We start from the raw sequence: 9,755 nt of genomic DNA, 5'->3' as shown, positions 1-9,755 counted from the left end.
AAATATCAGTTTGTTTCCATATAAGTTATTTTCACCGTAGTTTGTACATCCTGACTTCCCATTGCCGTTGTTTTCTTTCTGTCCCATCAGTTTATTTTGATAGCTGATTTTAATTGCAGTTCTCAGACCAGTTACTCTGTAATTATCCCAGTTACTGCCTTTATTTTGTCAGATCATCATCTCTACTGAAATGCTCATGTTGTCGTAAGTAGTCTGCGGTATAAAAAGAGGCACTATAATAACCATTATGTATACAACATTTCTATTCAGACATATCCTCAGCAAACTCCTGATAGAGTTACCTACTTTGTGCTAGGGATTTAGGCATTCAAGTATTGCCACCCAAAAAACACAGGACAGAAAGGTAGGTGATTTTACTCCTCTCTCTTTTTCAAATTGCTGTTGTTGCTTTTGACTGGCATGGGTTATGTGATCCATGGAGAAAGGTGACTCAAACTATTCAATGAGTATATGTTTGTAAGGTTATGATGTAAATTGTGTAGTGTTAAATGCTAGCTGAAATACATGTTTCACAAGCAGGACCTATTGCATCTTTAAGCAGTACCATATCTTTTTTAATACTGGCAACCTAACTCATTGATTTCAAATGATTTACTGCCAATAAATACATTTCAAGATCAGGGTGGAAAATCTTAGACCTAAAATGAGGAACCTATGGATAAATTAAATAAAAGTAAGTGCAGGGCTTTTTTTCTAATAAAATGTTTAGGGGAACTCTCATTTCCCTACTCATATTGAAATACTGCCCCTCAATGAGGTCAAACTTAGATTCACAAAATGTTTAGGGTATGTGTACCCCTGCGTAACCCCAGAAAAAAAAGCACTGGTAATGTGTAGTACTTAACCTCATTCATAAGCAAGTTTCAGCTCATAACTTAAGATTGCAGTCCTGAACTCCTATACTACAGAAATCAAAAGGATTAAGATGTTGTTTGATGTGCTGCAAAACACCTACACGGAAGGCAACTCACAGTGCAATCCTAACCATGACTACTCCAAAGTAAGTCATATTGAATTCAATGGGGCTTACTCCCAGGTAAGTGAGGTAGGATTGCTGATTCACAGTGTAGGAAATAAAATGCAACCCACACAGAATCATAGGATTGTAGAGTTGGAAGGAACCAAGAGGGGCATCTAGTCCAACCCCCTGCAATGCAGGGATCTTTTGCACATTTGGGTGCTAAGATAGTTCTTCAGAATGGTAATAAAGAAGCGATTTTACCTTTTTCTTAGAAGCCATACATCGGATTGCATCAATATACTGTACAGGATTTTAAAAATAAAACTCCTTCAGAGCAACTTCAACATGAACAAATAAAATGCAAAAAGAGAATTAACTAGTACCCTTGTTTGTAGGCAATATAAACATCTCTGACAAACTTGGTACCCCCATTGGCTTCTTAATTTGCAAATAAACCCCCAACCATACAGTTTACATCATATAAGCCATCTCTCAGCCATAGAAAAAGAACAATACAAACTCAAACAATGTTCATGGCCTCACAACTAATTCCAAGAGCAAATTTGTCCATTGAGAAAAAAATCTCAGACATTTATCGTTGGCCGGTGGTACTTGCCTTCCTTTTGTTTCCATCCAGTTTAGAAACAATTCTGTACGGGAAGTGATGCAAGTGTCATTCTATTGGAGACCTATAACTAAACTGGGCAAAGCCTTAGAAAAAATGTGCAGGAAGGCATAATGTTACTTTCCAGGTAGTGGACCTAATGAATGAAGGGTCTGTTCCATACCCAACCATTAAGGTCTGTTGGTGTGCCATTTTATTTGGCAAGTATGTGGAAGGAAACTTTCTATGACAGCAACATAAATAATGCTCTATTTAGTAGTCACAGACAATTATAGAAATGTTCATCATTGTGGCTGCTTTCTTCATGGCCATAGGCATATCTTTACCACCACACAAATTGTGCTTCTTTTGTCTCCAGACATGCAAAGCAACAACTTTACAATGAAAGACTTGCAGCCAATTTGATTTACAGTGCTTGGCCAAGGTCTGTCCCCCCCACAAAACACTTTAAATTAAGGCAGTTTAGTATTACCCTGCCAGTATAATTTTTCTTCCATTTTTTTCTTCTTCCACTGACAGAACAGCAACAACTTAAATGTCTTTCTGAAAGTTTTGTTACAGAGAGCATAGCAGATTGGGTTAACAGTACTATTCACATAGCACAGCCAATAGCCAAGGTGCCACAGCGTTGGAGGAATACAATCTGAGCAGAATGTGGAGACCAAAACCATGATATTGTAGGGTGTCCAAGTGATTATGAACGCTAGAAGAATGGCGCTTAAAGTTTGGGCTGCTTTGCGCTCCTTTATAAGGACCATTCTTTTCCTTTTAGTAATTTGATTGTTTATATTTGGATCCATGTTTTTGACGGAAGTCGTGTCCTTAGATAAAGTGGCAGAACAAGGAGTGATCTTTACTTTTCGGCAGCCATTGTTAGTTTCTTTGGCACCATCAGCTTTAACCACCAATCGGAACTTATAAGCTACACATTTACTATTTTTTTTAACGTGGCCTTTGGTTGGGGTTAGAAAATATTTGGGGGTCTCATAGTCATTTTCCCCAGGTTGGTCTTTGATAAAGGCTTCCTTTTTCTCCTCTTTATGTTCATCATCCTTGCTTTTTACTGGAGACTTATAAGCTACTTGAAAGACGGGATCAGAGGCACATTTTTCCTCCTCTTCTGAGGATGCATAGCTGCTGCAAGTGGTTAGCTGGTCTGCCTTAGACCAGTCATGACAAGTATTTTGAATCTGACATGCCTTTGCTGTTGCCGAAGTACTTCGGCTGGATGAAGACCATGAAGCCTGACATCTCTCCCTTTTGGCTAAATTTTGTTGCTTGCAGCTAAAGCAGGATTTTAGCAAAGCTTTCTGAGGCTTTATCATTTCGAACTCAGCCACAGAACTGGATCCTTGAAGTTCGGCCAAGTCCTTGGTCCGTTTCTCAGTCTCTCTATAAATACGGCAATACAAAATGGTCATCACAGAAACCGGGATATAGAAAGCAGCAATCGCAGTACCAAAGGTGATGATGGGTTCATACAAAAATTGAATCTGGCATTCTCCAGGCGGGACAGTTCGTTCCCCGACGAAATACTGCCAGCATAAGATTACTGGTGCCCACAGGATAAATGAAATTAGCCAAGCTAGGCCAATCATGATGCCAGCCCTTTTCGGTGTGCGTTTAGCCCTGTAGGTTAATGGCCGTGTAATAGAAAAATATCGGTCGAAGCTGATAACCAGTAAATTCATTACTGAGGCATTGCTAGCTACATAATCCAGGGCTAGCCACAAGTCACATGCTAGACTCCCAAGAGACCAGTACCCTATTAATATGTAGGATGTATAAAGATTCATAGAAAATATTCCAATGATAAGGTCTGCACACGCAAGACTGAGTAAATAGTAATTGTTCACCGTCTTGAGCTGGCTGTTGACTTTGAAGGATATCATCACAAGAACATTCCCCACTATAGTTATTAAGCTTAAAATGGCCGTCACTGTAGCAATGGTAATTACTTCCCAAAGGCTATGACCTTCTAAATGCTTATGGTTAGGGGTTGTACCATTGACAATGGTTGAATTGCTGTGCAGTTTTTCTTCCATTCTTTTTCTTGGCGTATTAACATCAGTCCCTTTTAAGTTGCTTCTTCATCTGTACTTTGAAGACACCTTTTAAATGACAAATAAAGAGAAAGAAAGCTCGTAAAATAATAATGGACTTCTGCCAGATTTATTAAGCACAAGCAAATTGTAAGACCGTTGGAGTATCAATTATAAATTACAACGACTTCTAAAGATATTTAAATATTATGTATTCAAGTTTACAGGCACAAAATAGGCTTGGTAATATTTCCCAGCCAACCTTTGTTGCTATAGGAGAGCCTTCCCCAAGTTGGTACACTCCAGATATTTTGGAATACAACTCCCATCATTCCTGACCATTGGCCATACTGCCTGGGATTTATGGGACTTGTAGTCCAAAAATATCTGGAGGGTACCAGATTTAGGAAAGGCTTCTGACATAAGTGAAATATTCAATATTAATTGTTGAATTCTTACTTTAACTATTTAATATGAACAATTAAATATATTTTGTATTCTTTTTCTCAAACTATTGTGGTTAGAAAAATCAACTAGTATTAGTCATAGGTCCCCCATTGCAGTAGGACAACAGTGAGGCAGGGCACATTTAACCTATGATACCAATGGACTCCAGATGTGATGTTTAATGGTACCATAAATTCAGGGAACAAGTTGTATTGACAGTGTTTCACAGATAGGTAAACGCATAAAGGAACCACTATTTTAAAAGTACACACACACAAAAGTTGTGACACAGGGGTCAATCTCCTTTCAATTCAATATGGGTCCTGAAGAAATTAATTCCCTGCATTTGCTGTTAAAATAAAGCCTTGGTGTGGTTTTTAATTATACAGTCCAACGACATCTGGAGGGCCACATGTTTGCCACCCCTGCTGCAATGAAAGAAAAATTTGAAGAGTGGCATAATATGCAGAATTTTTTAAAGAAAGCAATGGAAGGCTAAAGTCCTGGTAAAGAGACAAGTGGCGTATGTGCTGTTCAGTAGCAGTAAAATTCTATTCTATTCTATTCTATTTATTTAATTTGTATACCACACTACATCTGTAGATCTCATGGTGGTTCACAACATAAAAAATGCAATATAAAAACACAAAATACATAATAAAAACAAGAACAAAAAATCTCACTCATTGCTTTAACAGCGACTAAAATATATACAGTATTTCCTAGTCTATGTCTTCTGTCTTTCATACTTAAATACTGGCAGCCCACTGGACTCCTCCCCTTCTTCTCCTGCTCCTTGCAACTAGAATTATTTGCAGGTAACTTTCACAACTCTTTCTCTAAAGCACAAATCTAGCCGTCCATTGTTGCTATTTATTGTTCTGAGCTGCAGAAGTTCATATTAAAAAATGCAGTAAGGTTCCTTCTTGATGCAAGAATGCAAAGTTTCTTCATTTCAGCTACAGCAAAAGTGGTTCCCTAAACAAAGCTTATCATACGTGATTGACTACAGACTCTTAATGGAAAGGCCAACTCAGGTCATTTTCCACAATTAAAAAAAATAATCACCCCTTTATTTTCTAATAAGTCCTAGCTGACTAAGGACTGCAGGGGAAGAAAAGCAATGAGCTCACTGTAAGGGAGGAGTGACTATTAATCATATTTGGCTGTTAAGATCTTAAAGTGTCACCTATCTGCATCAATTCCAAATGATCAAGTTCTCTGAGACAGTATTTTGCCTTACAAAAGTAATTTCTGCTGATGGGTTTGTTTCCAATACAACCAAGAGGCAAAGCAAAATGTTAGACATCGCTATAGCTTTAAAGCTTTTCAACTTGGTTCCCATGTTATGAAAGCAGTACACAGTAACTACATGCAATGCAAAGAAGAAGAAAAAGTACATGCAATGCCTGAGTAAAAACTACATGTAGTTTGCAATTGATTGTGCTATATTTGGGATAATGTTCATTTGAGCAGGGTATTTGTGACTAAATAGCCAGTTATTGAACCAGTACTATTGGATTTACTGTAAGATTTCTATCTATTCTAAGAAGCAGTGAATTCCTTTCTTTTGGATCAGCTTCCCAGAGGATACTATACAATGTTTGGATTGCTCTAAGACCATTTCATGTGCTACTAAATAGTGCTTAAATTAGGTCTTAATGCACTTTCATGGCCATAATGCATATGCATACTCAATTTCAAGATGGCTCCCCTCTCCAGATTCTGAAGCAGATGAAAGCACCTTTTATACATGAAAAAAATAGTGTGCAAGAGATTCAGATGTAGCTTTTAGAGCTGTGTGTGAAATGGTTCTTAGAAATAATGTCTGGTTCATCCCATAAAATTGTAGCACATAGCAGAAGTGGATTTGGGGGGAGTGCAACTGGTTTGGGCGCATTTGGTGTGGAGCTTTGGGGGTGCTGCAGGGGGCGCCACAACTATGATGTAAAATGAAAGGTTAGATGTCATGGGGGTGGCACTGATTTTTAATGCTGTCTCTGAAATTTGAGACTGCCTATAGCATCTAGAAGGCACCACATTGACTCCCTCTGTCACAGAGCATAGGACCACACTCAGATTACTCTATCAGATATAGAGATCAAGTGGGCACTGCATTCCTTTGCTCTGGAACCAAGCTATTAGCATTAGCTTCAGGGTTTTGTGGGACTCAAAGTACTCATGAATTCCACTTTCCCTTTCCCATTTACTATTGTTTCTGATCCTCCTCCTTGCTGTTTTGTTGCTGTCATCCTATACAGTGGTACCTCAGGTTAAGCACTTAATTCGTTCCGGAGGTCCGTTCTTAACCTGAAACTGTTCTTAACCTGAAGCACCACGTTAGCTAATGGGGCCTCCCACTGCTGCTGCACTGCCGGAGCCCGATTTCTGTTCTTATTCTGAAGCAAGTTCTTAACCTGAAGCACTATTTCTGCGTTAGCGGACTGTGTGTAACCTGAAGCGTATGTAACCTGCGGTACCACTGTAGTGGGGATTGGACTAGAAATGAGCTGTCGGGCAAGTAGTTAGGCAGGCAAGTAATGACTGTCAGTGAGGTAGGTGGCTGCTGCAAAAACTGGATGTGACAAGGTAGTGAGCAGCTGCCTCCTTCGTTCAAAAACTGCTGCTGTCATATCACACATAATATTGCTCCTCTTGATTGCCTTTCTGAGCATGTGCACACAATTTAACCAAGATGGTGGTAGTTTCTCAGGTCAAGTTTCTTTGTTAGTCTGTGCGGCTTGCTCAGGAACTTTGCTGAGGTTGGGCCTGGCTGCTGTTTCATCCCAGGGGAGAACTTCTCTGAGGTGCCTAAGTCCTGTGTAACTGCACTGCGCTTTGGAGAGAAGCAGAAAAGGAGGCACAGCCATTAACAAATTTTCTTGTGATCAATCCTAAAACCATCCGGTGGGTTCTCACTCCCAACACAGATTTGGAGCAGCTGCATGCAATAAGCATTTCTGCTTTGATTTTAGTGGCATGTTGGGCAGATCTGTCTGAGCACATCACCATGGTCACAGCTACTGATTTAACATGCACAGTGGCATGCTCATGCAAAATTCACCATGGAAACTTTAAATATGTAGTGACCATGAAAGTTACTGCCAAATATTTTTTTTGGGGGGGGGGGCGAAGCACCTCAAAATTGTTATGAATCAGCTCCCAAGGCTAGCGTTCTGGAATCTGCATGACATATTACAGTATTTAGGATGCTGTTTATGGTTGTTTTCTCAAGAGCTTAATGTGGATATATTGCTACTTTCATTATGTTCAGTTGTGGATTATGTTACCTGATTTGTGAGGCATTTCTTTAGGGATTATTTCACGGGAACTTTATTTGTGAGAGAGCTGCGAGCCAGATATTACGACTGTTTACCAAGTCACATTCCAATGGTATTTACTCCCAAGTATGCAGTTTTAGGATCGAGGAGCTCTGAGCTGGTGATATCCCCCCGTTAAAAACAAATCTTATAATTAATCTCTTGGAAGTCTAGAAAAACCACACAGCGACTAAACGATGCGGCCGCAAAGAGCGGAGGTTCTGTTGCGCTTGCATCAAATGCGCCGCGTTTGCGACCGTTTCCCGTTCACTGCAGACGGGGCGGCGCGCTTCGCGAGGCTTCGCCGGGACTTCCGAGAGGAGTCAGGATCGCCAGGCCCAAGCCTGGCGCGGCCCCCAGTTCCTCCTCTCCCGAGGGAGGCAGCCAGCTTCCCGCAGGAGGCGCGGAGGCGGGCCTGGAGAAAGGCGGCTGCGAGGAGGAGCGGGCCGGACCCGAAGTAGCTGCCATGCAGCAGCCCGAACGCGGCGGCAGCAGGCCCCAACGGGGAGGCGGCGGCCGACAACCCCATCGTCGGCGGCCGGGCGGTCGAGAGAGGCCGGCGGAAGGCGCCGGAGGCGGCAGCAGCAGCGAGGCCGGTCCTGGCCGAGGAGGCGGGAGCCGGGGGAGAGGCGGGGGGAGAGGAAGAGGCAGGCGGGAGGCTCGCGGCAAAGGGCCCGCCGCGCCTGCCTCCGCCCCTCACGGTTATGAATCGGTAAGGAAAAAGAGACACACACGAGGCCGAGGCGGAGCTAAAGTAGATCCCCCCCTCCTCACGGCTTCTCTGTGGCAAAGCTTTCTTATCTGAGGCTCCGCCGAGGCTGTTACTATCTCCCTCTCCCTTAGCAACCAGATTCTACCTTATATGTTACATAGTGTGTAACATGTGGCGAGGGCGTGTATTATATATTTATATATACATATATACAGTGCTTTTTTCTGGGGGTAAGCAGAGGTACGCATACCCCCTAAACATTTTGTGAATCTTTGTACTTTGGTCCATTTACTGTATTTATTTTTCCTGATTTGAACTATAAAATAATGGTTTTCATGAGTCAAAAGGAGAGTACCCCTAAACATTTTTTTAAAGAAAAAAGCACTGCATATATAGATACATATAGTGCATGGGTAGGCAAACTAAGGCCTGGGGGCCAGATCCGGCCCAATCGCCTTTTAAATCCAGCCCGTGGAAGGTCCAGAAATCAGTGTGTTTACAGGATGGCAGCCTTAGGTTGGGAGTAATTAGGTTCACCACCCTTTGTGAACAGAAATTCTGATACCCCAGTTTAAAATGTGACTCTGGGTATGGAGTGAAAATTTCCTGTATGGGGCTATATATTGGCCAGAATAGGGTTTACATTGGGTTGTTGGCTCCTAGCGTGCAGTGATTGCAGGTGCAAAACTAGCCTGTGGTTACCTGGTCACTTCACACACAGGAACTGATGACCCAATTTAAATGTGTTGCTCACAGCATGACATCTGGTGTCATGTTTAAACCAGACCTGGCCAAGGAGACAGGGAAGTTTTCCTCAAAAAGTTGTAAAACCTGAGTGTTTTTCTTTCGTTAAGGGAATGAATCTTTGCTTGTTTGGGGACTTCAGCTGTTCTGTGGAATCTCTTCTCTGGGTCATCAGCATGCCTAAGGTGATGGCAGCTGTACAGTCAATGTTGCCTCAGAGATGGCATAGGACAAAGTGACAGACAGTTACTATTCAGAGGGAAAGCTTGGGCTGAGCTCTGGGTTTGCATGGCAGCTGGAAGAGGAACAGATTTGTGCAGTCTTGTCGGATGCACTCTAAGCACTGTGACAGCATTGTGATCATGCAGTTACCGGTACATTGACAGGAGACAAAGTTGACAGCATGTGCACAGGCGATGTGCTACAAGTGTAGCTGCCAGCCACATGTGACACCTTAGTAAATATGAACGTGCTTTAGTAACACACACATAGTAATTACAAAAATAAATCATTAGCTAGATCCCCCCCACCCTGAGAGTAGCAGTCTGGTTCTGGCAGTTGGCCAGTAGAGTAAAATTTAGGTTGAGTCAGTAAATCCTGGCTAGGTGGCAGACTTCCATATTTGTAAATTATGTTTGTGACTAATTTTCTGGTTAAGCGTTCCAGGTAAATTATACTTCCGAAGACTGTGATTATGCAACTTAGAATGTTGATAATATTTCAGCCCAGCATGGATCAATATTGCTCAGCTTCAGAGGATTTCTAGGGTATTCTTGATGTTAACCATTGAGTGCTTCCAGATGGGGGCTTAATGGATTATTAGAAATTGGCAACAGATTTTTTAAAAAAACTTTTTAGAATCCCCTTAAAAGAGTAAATCTAG

At 41.6% G+C, this 9,755-nt stretch overlaps 2 protein-coding genes across 3 annotated transcripts in view; one reads left to right on the top strand and one right to left on the bottom strand.

The window, feature by feature from the left end:
* Positions 1-306: 306 nt before the first annotated feature.
* CHRM5 (cholinergic receptor muscarinic 5) overlaps positions 307-9,755 on the bottom strand; it is a 57,509-nt gene continuing 48,060 nt past the window's right edge. For both annotated transcript variants that reach the window (XM_082240268.1, XM_082240267.1), the window contains one exon: positions 307-3,718. In XM_082240268.1, coding sequence (XP_082096394.1) covers positions 2,060-3,652 — 1,593 coding nt within the window. In that variant the 5' untranslated portion in view covers positions 3,653-3,718 and the 3' untranslated portion in view covers positions 307-2,059. The remainder of the gene's footprint in view (positions 3,719-9,755) is intronic.
* Positions 7,708-9,755, top strand: part of AVEN (apoptosis and caspase activation inhibitor) — a 97,568-nt gene continuing 95,520 nt past the window's right edge. Inside the window, exon 1 of the mRNA XM_082240864.1 lies at positions 7,708-8,128. Coding sequence (XP_082096990.1) covers positions 7,883-8,128 — 246 coding nt within the window. The 5' untranslated portion in view covers positions 7,708-7,882. The remainder of the gene's footprint in view (positions 8,129-9,755) is intronic.

Source organism: Podarcis vaucheri (assembly GCF_965113315.1).
Source record: "Podarcis vaucheri genome assembly, chromosome: 1".
Taxonomy (NCBI): domain Eukaryota; kingdom Metazoa; phylum Chordata; class Lepidosauria; order Squamata; family Lacertidae; genus Podarcis; species Podarcis vaucheri.
The sequence above is the reverse complement of the archived record's forward strand: the minus strand, read 5'-3'. Positions and strand labels throughout refer to the sequence as shown.